The sequence below is a fragment of the Melanerpes formicivorus genome, unplaced genomic scaffold, assembly GCF_026170545.1.
Source record: "Melanerpes formicivorus ecotype bairdi unplaced genomic scaffold, bMelFor1.0.p_v2 SCAF_5, whole genome shotgun sequence".
Classification (NCBI taxonomy): domain Eukaryota; kingdom Metazoa; phylum Chordata; class Aves; order Piciformes; family Picidae; genus Melanerpes; species Melanerpes formicivorus.
Window position 1 is genome coordinate 14,969,387 of NW_027142357.1, and position 21,262 is coordinate 14,990,648.

The 21,262-nt window shown below is 38.8% G+C and overlaps 1 protein-coding gene across 6 annotated transcripts in view; it reads right to left on the minus strand.

Moving 5' to 3' along the window:
- PARD3B (par-3 family cell polarity regulator beta) overlaps positions 1 to 21,262 on the minus strand; it is a 438,076-nt gene that overhangs the window by 92,888 nt on the left and 323,926 nt on the right. For all 6 annotated transcript variants that reach the window (XM_068138375.1, XM_068138377.1, XM_068138373.1 and 3 more), the window contains one exon: positions 10,425 to 10,535. In XM_068138375.1, the coding sequence (XP_067994476.1) occupies positions 10,425 to 10,535 (111 nt within the window). The remainder of the gene's footprint in view (positions 1 to 10,424; positions 10,536 to 21,262) is intronic.

Here is a 21,262-nt window from a genome sequence, read left to right on the forward strand (position 1 = left end):
TAATTTAGTATTATCTTTCAGGGTATTCTACGGGAAGTGTATTTGTCAAAAACATCTTCCCCATAAGCTATGCAAGTGTTACTTCATTCCAGCTCACTCTATTGTGCTGGATTTGAACATCTTCTCCCCCATAATTAGTATCTATAATTGTAAACAAGAACAGAAACAGTCTCAGAAATTAAAAGAAAAAAACACAAAAACCAAAAAGGCAAGCCACAAATTCAAGGGAGTAAGAGACTGTAACTCAGGCTAAACAAGACAGATCTTATAAGATTGTGCTAAAAAACACCAGGGCTAAACAAAATATTTACTATTCTCTATAACCACCCCTACCAGAAATAAGCAAATAATGCTGAAATAAGCAAAGAAGTTGCCTATTAAGGGCTGTAAGTAAAGAAATGGAGGAAAGAAAAGCCTGACCTTAAAATTTAAGATTATGACAAACTGGACATGAAACATAGCCCTTTCATACCACAAAATGAGGATTGTGAGCTTTGGATAGACAAGACTGAGTTCTCAGTGCTCTTCCATTTATTTCAGAGGTGACATGGAGTGATTACCAACTTACAGAGGATCCTTCCCTCTAAAGAAAATCCTGGCTCTAATGAGGTCAGTGCATTTTCCACCACCCCATGAACATCAGTGAGAACAGGATTTTATCTTTGCTGTTAAATTTGAGGAAGTTTTTCCATCTCTCTTTTGTCCACGTTTGTTGAACACTGGGCAAAATGCAGCAGATTTGAGAAAGCCAACTATCAGAAAATTGTGTTGTATTATGTGTATTACTATATTATGTAAATTTCTTCACTCACAATTACCCTGAGTGACTTTTTGAAATTATAGTATCAGAAAAATTTAGGTTGGATGGAACTCTCTGAAGGTCACCCTACTCAAAAACACCGCTGAAAGTAAGTCTGACTGCACAGATCAGGTTGCTCAGTCTCTGTCAACAGGATGTTCCTTGTTTTGTGACAATGTGGCTTAGATAGTGGAATCATTCCAGGTTTGTCAAAATTACTTTGGTGTCTTTCACCTGAGATGTTCTGATGCCTTTAAGAGCTCAAAGTTCCTTCTGCAAAATTACCTTGAGAATGTACGTAAATTGAAGGCCTAGTTCTCAACACTGATTTAAAGGAATTCTCAGACTGCACCAAATCTGTACTTCTCCATTAAAATGATATGGAAAGTGCTGTGCATATCATGCCAGAATCCCTTTTGCTAGCATTAGCTCATTCTGGAAGAAATAATCATGAATACTGAATCAGAATAACAGAATATTCCTAGAAAGCAAGATTAAACTTTGTTCGTATTTTAGTCTTTGGGAATTTAATGCCAGGAATGGAAATGGTACCAACCGCAGTCAAAGCCATAGATTCACCTCTCCAAGCAAACTATCAAGCAAATTATTTAAGAGAATTTCATCAGATAAACAGTGAACTAGTATAAAGTAGCTGCAGTATACCTCCTGAAAAACTATGGGAAGACAGAGACATCAGTCTGTGACCTATTCTATTGCCACTGAGTACCTCAGCTCCAGCAATTGCTGTAGTAGTTATCAGTCAAAACCACTGAGGATTTTAACACTTTCTTAAGAAAAATACCAGAAGCATGGGCATGGCTGTGGAAAGACACAACATTACACACTGCACAAAATCCAACATCCACAATCACAAGCAGTAACACAGCTCAGAACAGAACCAGGGAGACTTACACCTACTGAGTCTTCAGGACCACTTCCTTCAGGAGCTGCTTTGATAGATGCAGCTCCACTTGGCTAGTGAGACCTAATGAGTTTGCACAACCCTCTCTGCAACATTTTGCCTTAATTTGAATGAAATCCTAGCAGTGGACAGAACAAGCCTCACTCTGTGCAATACAATATTCCATAAACATTTCTTTATTCTACACATATGACATTGAAGCCTCTGAGCAAAACCTCTCTGAGGTTCAAGACATGGAGCAGTCTCAGTATCTTAGTTTGGGATTTATAGCTTTTTCCTAATTAATACTCCTAGATTAAAAAGCAAAACTCAGCTTTGACTGAATAGAAAGATCTTTAAGACTTTCAGGTCTTTGGGTTTACGACCGCTATGGAAAATTACACATGCCAATCTATTTCCTACCTGACTGTCTGTACCAATGAGTTGTATTCTCATTTTTATCCCATAGGTAATGGAGTCCGAGAACAGGAATTCTGTGCTGTGACACTACCTGAAAATGCATGCCTAAGATTTATGACAGAATGTCATATATGACATATGGAAGGGCAAAGACTGAAATGCAGCTTCCAAGTCATTCTTATGCCCTTATTGATTTTGGCGTAGGCAAAAGCTGCCCTATTGCATCAAAGGCCAGATCAGTCAGTCTCCTAGCGTCCTGGTTTCAGCCAGGATAGAGTTAATTGTCTTCCAAATAGCTGGATAGTGCTGTGTTTCAGGTTTAGTGTGAGAATAATGTTGACAACACACTGATGATTTAATTGTTGCTAAGTAGCACTTAACCAAAGATAAGGATTTTCCATTTTCCCATGTTCTAACAGCAAACAGGTGCACAAGAAGCTCGAGGAGTATGCAGCCAGGACAAGTGACCTGAAGCAGCAAAAGGGATATTCCTTACCATAGAATGCCATTCTCAGTGTATAAACTAGGGTGATCTGGCCAGAGGGCTGGATCAGTGGGCATTGGTCAGTGGGTAGTGAGCAACTCCACTGTGCATCACTTGTCTTCTCTTGGGCTTTATTTTTCTTTTTATTTATCGTAATTACTACTATTATTACAGCTATAATTATTACTAATTTTTTTCTTCTTTTCCCAGTGTTAGACTGTTCTTACATCAACCCATGAATTTTACTGGGTTTTTTTAGTTGTTTCCCCCCCAATTCTCCTCCCTATCCTACTGGGAAGGGATAGGACTGAGTGAGCAGCTGCATAGTGCTTAGTTGCTGGCTAGGTTAAACCATGACACCTGAACACACTCTGTTTCCCAGGCTGGCTGGTACACTAACCAGTTTCAAAGCATTAGTTGGGCCTGTAAAAGTTTCTGATAGGCGTTCTTTCCATTTTACAGTGTCATTTTAAAATACACCAAGTAGTAAAACTCCAGTAAGAAAAGGAACCACACATTGGCCACTTACACAAGAAAGAGCCAGGCCATCGTCTCCATGGCTGCTCTGACCTTTTATGTGGGCAGGTGGTACAGTTTGTGAAAACTTGTCTCCAGGGTAAAGTGAAAACAGTGCCTCAATGAAAGGCAAACCGAGGATACATGGAGAATTTGGGTGCTTAAATTTAGAGTGCATGACTATGACACCTGGAAAATGCTATTTCCATCAGTCTCTGCGTGCTTTTTTATTATTCTCAGTTCTTCATGTTCTTGAGCCAGGAGAATCCAGGACCAACTCGGCCTAGTGTTGTCTTAAAGAATATGCTCCAGCAGGTGGATTAGCCACACAAAGCAGCTCAAAAATTGCCATTTGGTTCTATGTGCCACATGACAACCTGTGAAGTGAGACTCATCAACCACAGCTACTCATAACCAAACACCAACCTCTTAGTGTTCTGTGGTAGGCTTTTATTACATGTTCTGGTATGCAGAGCAGCAGTAGATCTAACATGAGAATTATTCAGAATCAATGGGTTGGGATTAATCTGTCCTCCTGTCCAGTGCAAGCGCTGCCACAGTAATAAACAGAAATCTGATAACTTCATACTGTCAGCACAAAATGAAACTATGACCTTGACCTGCGCAACACCATCCAGTAATTTTTTCATAACTTCAACATACCATGCTACACAGCTATGATCTAATAAGAATCTAAAAGTAATTAACTGGAATTTTTGAAAACTGAAGCCTTAATCAAATATGTAGTCTTATCAGGGTTGCAAGCCAGCAATAAATTGGGACATTTAAAAAACTGGGATCCAATCCAATCCGTGATCTGATCAGGGTTCAATGGTTATAATAAATTGGGAGTATTAAAACTGGGATCACATCCAACACTTTATTTTGTCTAAACCACAGGGCCTAGCTCTGCTGCAAAGTCAGGAATACTCAAGGAACAGACATACCATGTTGGATTAACCCTTAATAAATACAAGCTCAGGAATTCCAAAAACTATATGGTTTAGCACAGAGCTTAATGGTGAGAAGAGCAAGTACCAACACTTTATCAGAGATCAATATGAACTATGAACAGCCCTAATAACCCTTTTACACTTGTTAAGTGGGTAACACAGGCACAAAAGCTACATGAGGTCAGCAGCGATGTGTGTGTGCATGAATGTGCTCTAAGATGTAGTACACATTCTGAAAATTCAAACTTTGGTTTTTGTAATTGTCCAAATTTCAACTACAGATTCAAAGCAATTTCGCTTTTCTGCCATTCTGCTGTGAATGCAACTACTCTGGTTTTCATTTTGATTTCCAGTAACATACCAGTGTGGTTTAGACCCAGCTGGCAGCTGAGCCCCAAGCAGCAGCTCACTGACTGTCCCCTCAACCCCATAATGTGATGGGGAGGAAAATGCAAAACCCTGCAGGAGTTCAGTAGAACAACACAAAGAACAAAGAGAGTGAGTGATACAAAACATGACAATCTTAAACAATCTTAAGCTGTGTGTCAAATCCCACCACGCCTGCCTGGCCCTGCCCTCCCCTTATATACTGGGCATGACATCAGTAGGGTATCAAAGAGCACTCCTGGCTGGTTCAGTTGGCTATCCTGGGTGTGGTCCCTCCCAACTTCCTGTGAAAAAAATTACCCCAGATCTAGCCAAGCCCAGGATACATTTAAACTGTTTATAATTAAATATAATAGAGCAAATGCTGGCAAAAATGGTATGGAATTTCATTCACAAGCATTCTCTCATATGTAAGTGGTTTCCAAATGTTGGGGGTTTTTTTTGTAAGATGTGTTGCCTTCATACAGGGATCTTGCAGCTGCAAAATTAAACCTGTTTGCCAAATATCAAAAACATATGTATTGATTTTTTTTTTTAAACTATGGGAACAGGCAACTAGCGTCAGCACTGATAAGACAAGACAGAAATGCTCTTCAGTGGCTGGAAGGTTTCTGAAAAGTAAAGGAAATTCTGTCTTAAATATAAAAATTGAAACCATTCAATTTAACCCAAATTTGAGATTCACTGTAACTTAAGCATTCCATTCAGACATTCAAAAAGCATGGGCCAGATGTCGTTCCAGCTTCTCCAACACTCTACTAAAAAACTTCATACCATTAAAAAAATCTTCTCAATTAAGTCAAAGGAGGACTGCAAAAATGACTGTTTTAACAAACCAGCAAACTACAATTGCTACCAAAAAGTGCAGAGTTCTATTATTTATGTACAACATCTTTTTATTCACCAACCCAATATGCTACTTTCAAAAATATCACCCTATTTTCAACAAGGTGCTTCATTTTGTGAAATTTTACCTAATGTCAAATTTGCTGAGAGAGACACTTGGGTCACACTAGAAATATTCCAGTATAATAATCCTAAACAAACAGGAAAAAATAGTTTTTCTTTCAACTGATAGTCACTTTATTTGCATTTGAAAGGCAAACAAATAATTATGTGTATAACTCAAGTGCCTAATATGTTTATCCAGTTTGTTTTACAATGATTTTCAATGTTAGGAAATTAAAAGGCATCTCCAAATGAGTGGAAAAAAGATGGAGGAAAGGAGGAAGAAAAATCTTGTTTTGAGGGAAAGAGAGAATCTCTTTCCAATATTTAATAATGTAGTGAACATCTTGTTAAAATGATAAATTCTGAGTATTTTACACAGAACGCACTAAAAATACAGATTTGAGTCAGCCTGATCAAAATAAACCGCAGACATTGCGCTTGCTTTTTCCTTTTAAGGGCAGAATCTAGACCTTTGGAGCACATGCTTTATTACAGCCAAACTCTTTGAAGCATGAACAAAATTATGAGTTTGTTTAAAACAGGGCCTCAGTCCAATGAACCACTTGACTTGTGTCAGGAAGGATAAACCACCATCCCAGAGAACTGTATTACCAGTTATGTCAGTCCTCCTGAACCATCTTTGTCATGAACTTTTGACTTTCTCCAGTCAAGTTTCAGTGACATTGCATCACTGTGGCACAAGAAAAGCTAACAGAGGTAGGGGTAGAAGAAGAAAATGTGAAATTTAAAGGAGGGGCTGAATTCTTATTCAGCTGGGCACAGCTGAGGCTGTTACTAAAGGAGGAATGCTCAATATCCTAAATAGCTGTAAACCACTTGAAGCTTGCAAAAGTAGTAGTCATATGAGAAAGTACTGGTTTTGAAAAGAAAAAAAGGCCTGGGGCTGAGGTCTGGAACAAATTCCTAGCTGGACAGGAACTTTTTAGGAACCTAGGCAAGCAGCTATACTGCCTGCATGTCAGATTCCCACCCACAGGAATCCAGTCAGATTTTCTTTCTTCTGCCTCATCTAGAAGTGCTTGGGGTCAGGGCCAAGCTTCCTAACAGCAATGAGCACGATGAGACCTTGATCACGTTGAAGATTGCTAGGGAATACAAGCAGTGGAAAAAAAAACAGTGTCAGCATTTCAGCCTGGGATGTGGAGCTGTTTCAGAGAACTGCAGCTCCAAGGCAGCACAGAGAGCTGTACTGAAAACTGAGAACAGGGCAATGTGGAATAGAAACAGAAATGACTAGGCTAGGGAAAGACTAAATTTATTTTCACTTTTTAAGATTCAAAACTTAAACTTGGCAGCCCATAAGAGAAGTTGAGAGGCAAATCTATCCTGAGGACCAACGTGCAAGCAAGTCCAATCCTTTGGGAAGCATCTGCACTACAGAGTGCGTGCTGTATACTCTGTCTGCATACGCCTACTAGCTCTAACACATTCTGGATGTGCCAGACTTGTTGCACATGCACTGTACAACTGCTTCTCTGTTCAAGCAAGAAATCAGCCTTTTCTGAGCATGACGGACTTAAGCTCATGCAACACATCTACATAATATCTGATGTTTACTGTCAGAGCCAGAGTCACTGATTTTGTACTGCACAGTCTATCCATAATTGTGCAGTGAACACATCTGACATTTCTGCATGTCTGTACATCTTTAGAAAATTTCTGGAAGAAGGCTGCATCTTTTACAGAAAATCTATCCCTGGAATTTTGTGAAATATTTTTGTACCTATCCAAAGCAAATAAACCCCAGCAAAACTCTGAGAGATAGTCTACTCCTGTAAACTGGAAATGCACTTCCTACTGAAAAATACTCATCAGCTGAGATCTTGAAACAGTATTCTGTTTTTGGAGAGCTGCCAAGCATATATTGCATGCAAAACCAACATTCAAAACCATGTGAGGTCCACAGCTGCTAAGAAGCTGAAATTCACTTGATCATTAATCCTGTCACACCCAGTCCAAAAAACAACTACTCCTATCTCTTCCACTAGCATCCAAAATGGATGGCTTGGCCTCTGAAAAAAACTATCCGTTGAAAAATCATACTATCAGTTACTATCACAGATCCTGAAATATTCAGGCAGTCAGCATTTAAGAAACTGAAGTTTAAGTAAAAAAAATCTGACTTCAAGACTGTAATAATTGGATTGAGGATCTGAAGAAGAATTACTTACACAGCTAATCTTGGAAAGGTAAAATCAGGCACTTATTTAAGTCAATTCTAGACAGGTTAAGTGTTAGAAAAGCAATTTGTATTTGCTTCAAGCTGTTAAATACAGGATTTGTTCACAGGTATTGGGGACAAAACATGCTACACTTCAATGAACAGTTCTGTAGCCTGTTCTACTATAACATTCCTAGTAGTTTTAACACATACTCATTTTGCTCTCAGCAAGAACAGATTTGAAAATATGCCCATGCTCTAGTAAGGTTCAATGAAGCTTGGTTTTATTAATATGAGACCAAGTATGCAGGATTGCAGCTAGTGAAGTCATACAAGCAGAAGATCTATGGTGTGCATGTGCCACAAGGCTGTCTTTGCCAATATGCACATTAAAATCTTGGACTTGAATTACATTATAGAATCACTAAATCTTGGGACTGAGCTATAAAACTTGTCTTTACTGTCTTACTGAGTATCATCACCAGGTGAACAGTCAACAACTAAGCAAAAGGACTAAACTACTTCCAAGTCAAGTAACATTTTCTTGCACTGATTTTTTAATGATGTTCCCAAACAGTTCTTAGTCACACATGAGAACTACTTTCCTTATATAATTTGCCTTGAGCAAAGATAGTCTCTTCTGTTTTATGATAACTCAGAAAGGGATCACTTGTCAGTCTGTAGATGGGCAAACACATACAGTCACACTCTTATTTAATTTATAAAGCTGAAGTGAATGGCTTGTTTTTACAGCTCATGTTGCATCTCTTTGAGGATAATGTAGGGGAAATCTCTTTGCTCCTGTACTGTTTTAGTTTTAAATTATAATCCTCCAAACATGTGAGATGTATTACTTAATAAAAAGTGTGATATTTTTATTCTTGTGCATTATAGGAAAAGAATCAAATAAGTGAGTTAAAAATATCATCTTGATTCATCCACTTCTCAACACACCTGCTGTTCTCCATTTCAGTTGCAAGCTCTTCCAGGTCAAAACTGAAATCATTACTAGAGAAACCAGAATGATGAAGACCCTAAGCCGCCAGTTTTTAATGTACCCATAGCAAGCTACTGTCAATCAGTGACTGTTTTTTCCCCTTTTTGTAAAGCATACAGTGCTAAAAAAAATATTAAGAACAATTATCTTGTGTCCAATTGGAATGTTATACCTCTAGACAGAAGGGTTCATTCCTTGCAGGCTGCCAACATTTTAGTAAATGACACTGGCCCTTTAACAGATGGGATACATGCTTCTTAGCTTGCCAGGATCCTAATAAAAGACATTGGCTTCTTTAAAATGAAGGACACATACCTCTCAAATTGCCAGTATCCAAACTGGGAGTCAGCAGTTTAAAATAAAGGCACTCATCATCTGGCAAAATCAAGGACACGGCACAGAAAATTTAAAACAAATGGTGCAAAGTTTTTCCTGACACTACTTATATGAAATAAATACTTAAACACTGGCTAAGCACATTGAATAGAAGCACTGGAGCAACTGGATATCTTAATAGCCTTTGAAACAGTAAATATTAACAGCAGATTTCAAGGATTTGGGTTTGAATTTATTTCTTTTCCCCATCAAACTCATTAGCTACCACTTACACAGCTGACTGTGCACTGCATGACTCAAATAAAAGCAAGTTTTCTTCTCCCTGAGCACTGACTAGTACTACAAAGGTGGAAAGACCCTCTCTGTCCAAAAGGAACCACATCTGCTTCTACTCCATCTCCCAGGAGCAGGGTGCTCCAGTGAAACACAGAGACTTCAGAAAGTTTTCCCCCTGTCCTGACAACCTGTACTATTTGAAAAGTTTTACAGCTACTGCAGACACCTCTTGAGAGCCAGCAGGCATGGGCTCTAACTTTTTTGTAAGTAGACATCAGAGAGAAACAAAGAACTTCTTCAGCATATTGTGAAGTACATCTGGATGAGTTGGGGAAAGGGAAAGAGGAGTTCACTGAGGCTTGTCAGCATTTACAAACCGTCCCTGGTTCCTGAAGAGCAGACAAGGCAGAAAGAAGACAACTACAATTATTTTTTGTCTTTAAAGCTGATGGAGTTGCTAAGACTGGGCATGAAAAAAGAGTATTTATGAACGAGACAGAGCTGGGCTTATTCACATCACTAGTTTCTTTTATTTCAGTTTCAGAGCATTACTTCAGAAATATGACAACTCACAATGGGCACACACTCAGCATCTTGCTCGGCTCATCTCACCCATCCTACTACTTGCAGATCTCAGCCTCTTCAGACTAATTTTAACCATTTGAACCTGCTTTCTTCCTGGTGTCTCTTGGCATACCTAGCATTTGTTGAGTATGTATTTCTGCAAAATGTAGCTAACCAGCAAACACTGTGCAGAAAAGGGCATACCTAAGTACAAAAACTACCATTTGACGGCACAATCACCTGAAGCCAAAGAGATCTGAAGTGCTGGAAATCGCAGCAGAGGCTGTAAGAAGAGAAGGGAGGATGCTCTTGCTTTAGAGAAGTAGGAAAATAATTTACTAAGTCAGTTGGTCTTGGAAATTAGCAGAGGTGAAACAGGTTTTGGAGGAACTGACCTTCACCGGCACAGCAGAGGTTGGGATCTGAATAGCAGCTACCACAGTGAAGTACACAGAAACTGCAGGAGATGGACAAACTCCTGTCATACAGCAGCCCAGACATGGCCAGGAAACCAGTCTAAAGCTCTGTGATGCCTAGGCCTGACTGCTAGCTGGCATGGTCTGTGACACTTCCAGCCAGGCTGTCTGTCCCTTCAAGCCTTCACCTGTGTTGAAGTTTTTTGTCTGATGAGCAAGATGTTGCCACCATTTTTACTCACCTTTCACGTTCATCTTTCATTTTCTCTAGCTCCTCCTCTTTAAGCATGCCTTGTTTTGGATTCCCCTTCTGATCCATTTTCCCACTTTTATCTTCTTTTTTCTTTCCAAATCTGTTTAAGATATCAGGGAAGGAGTCATGAGGAAATAATTAGTAGAAACAAAAGCACTACTTATCTATCATAAACCACAAGAATTATAGGCAACCAGAATGCTGTGAATTTTGTCTTCATCACTCATAAATTTCCCACGTTGCAAAATAAGCCAGCACTACTACATGGACCATATGTAACAGGAATGATGGGTCACAAACTGATTTGGAACCTATTGCTCAAAACAAAGTTAAAAGCTCCATCAAACTAGAAATGCGAGGCACGTTTTAAAGTGGTGGAATGTTCTTCTTATCACAGGACGGCTCTCTGAAAGTAAATTGCAGTGGCTATGTTGTCAGTACCCAACATGGACCACATGTTCTGCTTTTAGAAACCGTTTCTCATTCATGTCTGGCCTTAATTTAAAGATTTATTATTTGTTTAAATGAAAATGCAATTGGAAAGAATAAAATCTTGCTATATTCTGAAAGTACAAAACTAGACAGTTCACGGGAGCTCTTTTTTAAAAGTACTTCTGGGTTTTGCTTTCTGTCTAGTAATACACTATCCATGTAATATTAATGATGTGGAAGTCCTCCAGAGCCCCCAGTCAAGTGGGTCCCACTGTACAAACATGCCTAATGCAAGTCTGCTTTATGCAGTCTATAAAAGTTGACTAAACTCGGAGCTATATTTCATTTCTGATGGAGCTAGACAGAATACTGGGTTCAAGTACATCAAATTTGCTGAGGAATTATGGGCCAAAAAGTATAAAAGCCTCCCCTCCTCCACCTCCTCATTTTGAAATGTTCAGTTCCACAAGTAAGTAAATGATCAGTCTGTGCCTTCTCATGCAAACTGTGTATTTTTATGCATGACAATAATGTAAAAAAAAAAAAAAAAGGTAATGACTTTGTCATTAAATAAACCATATTACAAACCAATTACTCAAAACTGCAAATTACTCTTAAAGTCTCCAGCACTGCCTTAGTGATCTTTCTTTTACCCCTTTTTTTATGCCAGCCCAAACTACCTCAACTGAAACAGCTGAAGTACTGTGCATATACTTCAGCTGTAAATCATTGAGTTTAGGTTTCTCTTCTAACAAAAGCAGAAACATTGCAAATATCCTGTCAGCCTCCTAAGTTAATGATAACAAATTTTCTGTGACTTTTAATCAATAGTTCTGAGTTTGTGGTCCAAAAAAGTTCTTAGGGACTCTGCAGCAAGTCTGCTAAACAATAAGAACTTGGTTAGAAAGGGAATGATGGGTGTGAGGGACAGACAGATAGCACGTGGTGGTAAGGAAAACGTGTGAAGCACGGCAAATGAATAACATGAGATGCTTTATCATGGCTCTGCCATGGACTGTGCTGGGGTGTAGGAAGAGTTGTACTTCAGTGTAGGGTTTTCTCTTCCTCTCTCTTATGTGTGCCGATAGAGATAGACAGTGACTTACATTCTTTGAGGGATACTTTGATCAAAATATACATACACCCATCTACAAACAATCTTCAGTTCTACTCATTTCAGTGCTTTCAGAAAGATAGTAGCACTCATTCCAGTGCTTTCAGAAAGACAGTAATTTCCATGGTTCTGCTTTTCTTGAGTATAAAAGCAGCACACTGATGACACCACTGATTTCTCCATTCTAGTAGTCCAAAGAGACTGTAGAATCACAAACTTTGTCAGAGTGGGGTGGTGGCAGCATAGGCAGCAGTTGGGAAACACAAGGGAGAGATGGAGGTTGTACATGCAGAGTGAGAAGATACCAAGTGACAAGGGGCTCAGGGCTACCCAAAGACCCAGGTGAGAAAGAAAAGCTAGATTAAACTTTGCATATATTGCTCTCTACAGAGATGTTGGGAAGCCAAACAATAAATTGCCTGGGGCTGAGCACCAGCAGGTTGTACCTGAAATATCCCTGCTTTCTAACACTTGCACATGCTAGGAAGGCCTCATGGCAGTTTTCTCAAAGGAAACTGTATTAGCACTTGCATCTTGGTCATAATCCAACTCTGGTGGTACTTTGTTTATATTCAGGCTGCCTGCTTTTCTCCCACAGTTTCAATTATGGGTTTGTGGAGTCTCATATTCAACTGTAGTATGTATTGATTTTGAAAACATTATTCTTGGGTATTTTGTATTGCTGCAGGGAGTCAATGTTGGATATGTTGCATACTCAAGAGAAATGTAAAAAAAATTTAAAATCTTTAACATATGTCCCTTTCAAGTCTAGGTATTATTTGTTGCTTACTGGGGAAATACATTTTAAATAAAATAAAATGACAATTTGGATTGCAATAGCTGCCAACATGACAACTCGCTGCAAAAATATTGCTGTACAGCTACTCTTACCATAAAATTGGCAAGTTCCAAAGTAATTATAAATTGGGAACAGTGAGTTGAACTTGATGAAAACAACTTTTGGGTCTTTTTGCTATTTTTGGTTTCAGACAGGATTTGTGCATGCATGCAATTCTTACCTTACAGCATATAGATCGAGGCTAGGGAAATGTTCAGACTTTTGGCCTCTTTTGCACAATGCTATACCATAAAAATCCATTCTATTATTACTGTAATATGCTTTTCAACTCACCACAATTCTTGCCAACATTAAAAAAGAAAAGCAGCAAAGAAATTAACACTATTACAAAAACCAATATAGAGCAGACAATACTAAACTACCAAAAAAGATTGCAGTATCATCTTTGCCTGAATTTACACACCCTGTCCTAAAATTTATGGTCTGCTTACTGATGTGTTCTAATTACCACAGGCTTCCAGTAATAAAATTAATTTCCACCCATTGTAGTCTTGCATGGGTTTGTGCACTACTGACTTAATGATTTTCTGCTGCTTACAAGAATGAAAAGAGGATTTGTTGCTGACTGTGTTTGATCATGTCTTCATTGATATCAGTGTGAGGCACTGGATAAAATCTACTGTCAAAACTATACCATGGAATTAATCAAATCCAAATCAAAATTCTGTGAAAATAGAATGGCTATAGAATTTGAAGCTTCTAATTCTCCAGATAACAAATAATCAGACTGTGGTTAAATTTTTTTATTAATACTATTGCAAGAAGAATTAAACCATTAATAAAAAAAATGTATGGTGCACAAATATTTAGAAGACTTGCTTTGCTATGTCTTGCACAGCAAAATTCTCTTCAACTTAATATGTGATGGAATTGTTACTCTAAAAAACCTTATGTAGCAGATGGAGAAATATAACTAGAAAACCTGAAAACAAGTGTATCAGCTGTATATCCACCTATAATCAATTTACATCAAATGAAGCCACTTGTAATCACAATGACAGTGACTAAATAAATCCATATCTTCCCAGGTTGAGTGGCTGTCCCAGTTCTCTGATTAACCACTGTAAAAGCCTGAGAAGAAGTTAAAGAAGTTGAAGCCCTAATAATCTCAGTATACTTTTCAGTTGAGAAAATTAATATTTCAGCTACTTACAGCACAGTCCTACTGTAAACAAAAGCATAAAAGGATTTTCTTTATGTATTTGTATCTCTGAGCGCTTTCTTCTTATTGGAAAAGCTTACATGCAAGAGGTGAAAGCATGCTGTGCAAGAGTGAGGAACTATTCTGTTTCTATTAATTTCACAGTGCCCTGCAAATAACTGATTTTTTTCCTCTTAGAAGCATTAAATGAATGAAGTCCCTAAATACCAAATGTGTATCAACTTCTTGCAGTACTTATTACCATTCTATAGCATTAAAGCATATGTAGACTTCTTTTCAAGGCTTGCAAGGGACAAAAATTATAAGAAGCCTCCTATAGACCTGTTCTGATATACTGGGGTAAAAGTGATATGCAAGACCTAAAGCTGTGGTCATGGCAACACTTTGTTTCTGTATGGAGCCATGAGCCTCCAGATCATAAATGTGTTGATATTTGCTTCAAGGATTAAAAAGCAGGCAGGTCTATAAAGTCCCAGACTTCTAAGCAGGAGAAACATCTGGTGGGTGGAATCCCAAGCAGCTTGCTGACTAAATTCAGCAATTTGGATTTCTTAGTTAATTCAGTTGCCCTAGAACAGTAGGTGTCACTGCAGCTAACAGGGCACATAATTGAATCCCAAACATCTGCAGGGAAACAATTCAAGGGGGCCCATAACACAGTCAGACAAGATACAAAGCCTAGAGATGTCATGAAATCCTGACAACTCCAGAAATTATCTGTAAAGGACCAGAGTGATTTGTAAAGTACATATAACAAAAGCTCTGACTCCTAGTAATTTCACAGCAAATGGGGAAAAATGCAGAGATTATTAAAGCAGCTCACTTATGAAAGGCTAGAAATAACCCTTAAAATTAAATTTAAATGCGAGTAGGAATGAATGAGTGAGGAAGAAAGATAAAGATACTAATAAGGTATGATTTTCAGGTCCACATAGGGACTATAAAAAGCTTATTAACTGCCACTACTGCTGTGTGTTTAAAGTTATTTTATCACTCAGCTTTACAGCAGAAGAAATACTCTAGAAGTGGTGCTGTGCTTTGATTAATCACTTTCACACATATACTTTTACAGAGTATTAAACATTGCAGTAAAGATCCTTAATGACTCAGACTTTGTGGTGATTACAGGCCAGGCTCATTTTACATTTATGTTAATGGCAACATCAATGAAATACATCTTTTACATTTTCAGTGGCTCTCTTAATACCTAAAAGGTTTGTTATTAAATGTTTACTTATTGGGCAGAAGTATGCCATTGAGTACTAGCCCTATGGGACCATGAGCTGTGCAAAAGCTGAAAAAAATGCATTAAGAAGAGAACATGTTTTGGTAGAATGTATCTCAACATTTTGAGAATGGAGCACACACAGCAAGGGCTGGGCAACACTGGTACAATCTTCACCAATATTCAGGATGATAAAGGTGCCTCCACGACACAAGTTAAACTTCTGCTAAAAGGGCAGCTCTGCACTGGGGCCTGTGAGCCAGGAGGCGAAGCATCTCTTTTCCTTGCCTCACTGCCAGTCCTCTGCTCCGAGTGGATCCTGTTCCTTCTGTGGAGGGTTTAGCCCCAGTGACCTCATGGTGCCTGAGTGTCCAAGGCCTATTGCAGCAAGCCCTCCTCATGGCAAAGCTTTACTGAGGAGCAGGTTTTGATCCAGCCTTCCTGGTTTGGTGGGTTAAGAAAAAAGCCCTGATGAGTCGATGTACACAGGAGAGGGCTACTTTGACTGCTCTTGCTCTCTACTCCTGAGTGAGTAGAGACTCCAGTTCTGGGGAAAGGATAAGGAAGAGGTAAAATGCAAACACCACCACTGGGCTGGGCAGTGCCATGTACATGAGTACTGTTTGCTAAGATGGAAACAGATTTAGAAGGGAAAATTTATTAATTAGATTTGGTGAGGTGTTCTTGCAGGAAGGCATTACACAGCCAGCCTGGTGTCTCCCTGATCGAGAGGACCTGCTGGGGCTCACTCCCAAGTGAGAGGCAGGCAGGAAGAACAGCAGCTTTCTGTAGTAAATAACAGGGCATCTTAAGCAATCAACAATAGCTCTCAGGCAAAGGGAAAAATTACCTACACTCTGAATTATTATATCAATGGAAGCACATGATAATTTGTTAAAATGTCCTGTGCAGCAATTATTATCTGTATTTCACACAGGTAGCTATACTTCACAAATGTGAGTATCCACATATTTAGTCATGTTCAAATTATTTTGGGTGATAATCCATATTATTCTAATCCTGTGATCAGACTTAAACTGGTTATGGTCAGCATGAAAAAAAGAAGGTTATGTAGAAAATGCAAATATAAAGAAATCCACATTATTAACAGTGATATATGTTGCTCCTCTTACATCAACATTAAGTGAACAAGCTTTAAAGTTACTGTTATCAGGCTGCTGGAGCTAAAATGACTGAGCTCCAACATCCAGTCTAATGGGAGTAAAACTTATCTTTTTAGCAACTCTGATTAAACACAACCTCCCCTCATCCATTTATTTCTTTGATGCCCAAATTAGCATCTTTTCTGCAGCATGCTGAATTAATTAGTACAGTGACACAGAATTAGTCCAGATAAGATCAAAGCTGAAACCATATTTATCTGGAATTTGAAATTAAGAGCAAAGAGTATTAACCCTCAGCATTTCAAGGAGCTTTCCATATGGCATACTTGGTAAGCCTTCTAGGAGTTCATTCAAAATAAATCAACAGTGCAGTTTTTTTTTCCCCCTACTGAAGTTTTGCTAAAAGGAAAATAAATTTGCTGTGAAGCCTTCTACAGTGGGGAACTGCCTTAATGCATACCTTGTCCATGCTACTTATTATATAACTTGTAGGCATCAGCAGAACAAAGCAAACAAAGCTGAGAAAAGACAGTTAATCAGATTTGTACTAATGCTTGGATCATCACATTGTTCACAGACTTAAAAGCTAATGAAAGAATTCCCAATATCAAATTGGAACAACCACTTGCTGTAACACCTCACAGGTAAATAATCTGTAATCTTCATTGGAGAGGGTCACATGCAGGAACAAAATGCCACAGAGATGCCGTAAACTGCACAGTAAAGTTTACTCCTAAAGTACTAGCCACATAGACATCCATAAAAGAAAATTGCTTGCATCACTGTCTCACATGTTATCTATGTTTCAGTATCATATAAGTCTGGAGGCTGTTTCCCATGTGAAATGCAGGAAGTTACTCTTCTACCTAGAAACTGCAGAACACAGGCAATCTAAATAATAACTTCAAATTCTTTTCAGTCATCATTTTCTCTCTGTTTGTGAGCCACATACGCTTAGATTTTAAACTTAGAACTTGCTTTTAACTTTGATAGAAGTAAGTTTCTGTAATTCATCCTGGCATGTAGGTATTAGGAAATCCTTACTGAGAGGCAGTTCTGTCCATCTACATCATATATCAAATGTTACTTCTGCAGCATATGAAGTAAGTAAAGGAAAAAAACCAAAGAATGTGATAGTACTACTATTACTACTATTAAGACTTGTGCCACCTGAGTTAGAATTGGTTGCTGCAAAATCACAAAGTCCGTCTACTGAACCGATGGAGTAATTCTCAGCAGCCACTACATAAGTATAGGCAACATAAGGCAGCTATGAAAAGTCATCCTTCATATTTCAAGGAACTCATTTTAAGAAGACATGCTGAGGTAGTCTGAGTTCTGGAGACAGCATTTATGACGTGAGGTCACCACTATTATTATCTGATCAGGAAAATTGTGATGTTGAATGGCAACTATGCATCTGTTTCCACAAAATGATGCTTCAGTCATTTGCTGGTCTTGTACTCACCAGTACACGAATTCTACATTCTACATAACATTTATCAAGAAAGAAAAAACTGTTGTAATAGAGCACAGCTGTGATTTACAGCTTGATCAGAAGGGAAAAAAAAAAAAGATTTATAGTCTGTCTGATGCAACAAGCCCTGCCTGCTTGTCCACCAGACTGTGGAATTATCCTCCACCCAAGTCACAAATTATTCCCATATATTCTTATTTTCCCTACTTTCATACATCATCAGCCATTTTGTCTTCTTAGTTCCACCCTGCAGGCAAGTAATTTCTTCTGATGTGAGTTCTTCATCTGCCCTGGACAAATACAGAGATAAAAAGCTAGGCCTACCGTGTATGAAATCTGTAAATGCCAACCTGTCAACCACAGGGGAATATGATAATCACCAATGTCTTGGGCATGTACCTCCACACTCAAAGCAAAGGAAAAGGATCAGAATATTGAGCCCTTGACTCTGCTTTCTTAACTGTCATTTCACAGTTATCCATTTTCTCATCTCTCCATAAAAATAAGAGAGAAGTAGGCAGCTATTCTAGTTACTTGTTGATTTTATTATTTTCTTAGGAGTAGTTTGTAAATACTGCAGTCAAGTAAGAGTCAGCATGCCTTAGTGTCCCACTACCACCTCCAGCCCTCTGCAAGTTAAGTGGGATTGGTAGGTGGGACAGCTTTTTGTGTGGCAAACTTGACAAGACTGGCTGCTGATTTTCTTCTTTTTGGTTTCACACTTTCTCCTAATCCGTTGCATGTCTCTTTCCCCTGTTAATAGCCACACAACCCAGAATTCACTGAAGTATCAACTCCATATGTATGTATAATATATGTATGTATTATGTATTTTTATAAGGGGAAGAACTTTTCATTTGTCATTTCAGGTACTGAGGCACTCTATGAGAACCTCCACTCGCACTACAAAACCTTTTGCTCAGCCCTCTTGACTATGGAAAACCAACATGCAACTGTGGCATTATGAGAACTGCAGATACAAAACTCCTGAGGCAAATGAAATACACAACATTTGCAAAACGAAAGCGAAATCCTGCTAAATCTGCACTCAAAGCCATGGTACTTCTATATGTCAGACTTACTAATCATCTCACCACTGCAGTGCTCATCATTTCAACCAAACCGTGTGCCTTCCTTCCCTTACAGCCACAGTGGAGATTTCTGGGGGCTTATCAGACTTTCATGAAGTGAAACTGCCCGTTGTTGGTTACACTATCTCCAGGAAAAAATATGACACTTGAAAATAGGAGGAATACAGAGGACTCTCCTACATCTTGACTGAGACAATGTCCCAGCTTTCATGAAAGCCCCATTCTCTCTGGCAATGTAGTGACTCTCTAACAATCAATTGAACGTATATCACCATAGCCATTCTACAAATGCAGAAACTGAGCTAAGAAGGGTAAAATGGCTTACCTAGTTTAAAATTGTCACTTGATAGCTGTCTAATTTTCCAACCAGTTTGCTGTGATACTTTTGTCCCTTGACTATTTCTCCCCATCTCTTTTAAGTTCTCTCCTAATTAATTTCCTTCTTGTCTTCTAATGCATTCCCCACTGCTGTGCTGCACACTCCTTTCCGATGCTATACTGCTGCACTGCTACAGAAACACATCTTCCTGGAGATCTGTGCTGGAAAGTGCATGAAAGGAATGTGTCTCAGGAACCAGCACTTCTGCCTCTGAGACACTGCAAAGCAAAAGACAGTAAGAGACATGCAGAGATCTCCGCAGTAACTGAGCTACCAAAAACTTTCTCCACTCTTTCTCAGCAGGATGCATTAGCCTGTATTTGAGCTCTGCACTGCTGAGAGTGCTGGAGAAACTCTGAACTAACAGCACACACTGAGAAGACTCTTTCCAAGGGAGATGGAGAGAGATGATTCCTGAATAGGAAAAGGAGGGTGTAAAGTCAAAGAAAATCCTAAGAAAACATATTTTTAGGTTCCACACTAAACTTCTAAGTTTAAAGCATCACAAATTTCACTCCTGTGCCTCTACTATAGCTCTTTTTACAAAGCATTAACAATCAAAACAATGCCAAAATAAAAGTGGAGCTATATATACTGTATTTTGAAAGATGTGTTCCAGCATAATAAATAATAGATGGGTTTGCATTTTTAAACTGTCAAAATTAGCCCTTCTGATAAATAACACCATCCCTCCATGGCCTTGGCTATTGTACATTACTAATTAGACTTAGTAGTTTGTGGTTAGTATCCTTCCCTACAGATTTATTATGAGCTTATATATTCTTTTCAGTAGTATTGTGCTAATGGTAAGGTCTGCTGGAGGCCAATTGCATGAAGCCACTGGGAGGAGAAATCTGTTTGCCTGTCAAAACAGTGGCTATCAATTAGAACTGTTAAATGTGATTCCTTTAAGTGTCTTGGATGGTAGCAGAGATTTCCAGTGATGGATTAAAAGGCTGAATCACTTTCATATTGTACTAAAAGAACCTTTCAGACAAACAGCTGCCCACATGAAACAAATTTACCATTATTTTTGAGCAAGTTTAGAAGAATCAGTCTGACCTGCCAAATTTCCCTCTCCTCTTTTCCCAGAAATCCCAACTCTAGCATTTTATGTGGCCTACTGACAAAACTGATACTGGGTTATTCTATGGTTTTCCTAGGAAAACTTGGCTCAGGAAAGCTATAGCAACAGGAGAAAAAACAATGAAGTTTCTGAGAGATATACTGCATCCAAAAAGAACCAGGGAGACAATGTAATTCCACTGTTCACTGACTCGGGATGCAGCCCTAGCATGCTGCAAGTAATTTCTCCTTTTATACAAGCACCCAGCTCTTATTAGCATCACTAAGAGTTGTGTGGACATACTGATGAGAATATGTTCCCCTGTACTTTGCAGGAAATTAACACCACTCACTTGGGGACTGAAGAAGGCACTGTCTGTCACTCTCGGGCAGTCTCTCTGCCAGTTAATTAAGCAAAACCCTCTGCCACAAATCTCAAGAGGAAGCTCTTCCCTGTTCTCCTGGAACAGCAAAACTGACACAAAGCAAAATGTGAGGAGCAGGAACTGGAAAGCAGTGATGCTCAGGGAAGATGAACTTCAGACTACCTCTGCCGAGATCTTTTGCCACTAGGTTTTTGTGTATTTTGAAAATAGTTATTAGAAACAAAATTGATTAGTTATGGCTGGGTTTAAGCTTTAAAAACTATTTAAAAAAGTATTTTCAACTCTCATACATTGTGGCTTTTGGTTACTGGTTATTTTTATCAGAGGTAATCCTAGATGGCATGTATAAAAAGAAGTCAGCAAGACTGCTAACCCTCCAGCCTTCACTGCTAATTTCATGCCAAGAAAATGACTAACCAATACAGGAAAAACGAAAGGACTCCACCATACTCACAAACTGTGTCTCTGGGAGCTGGGGCTCGGGATGGGGAAGGTTTCATCCGGTTGCTACAC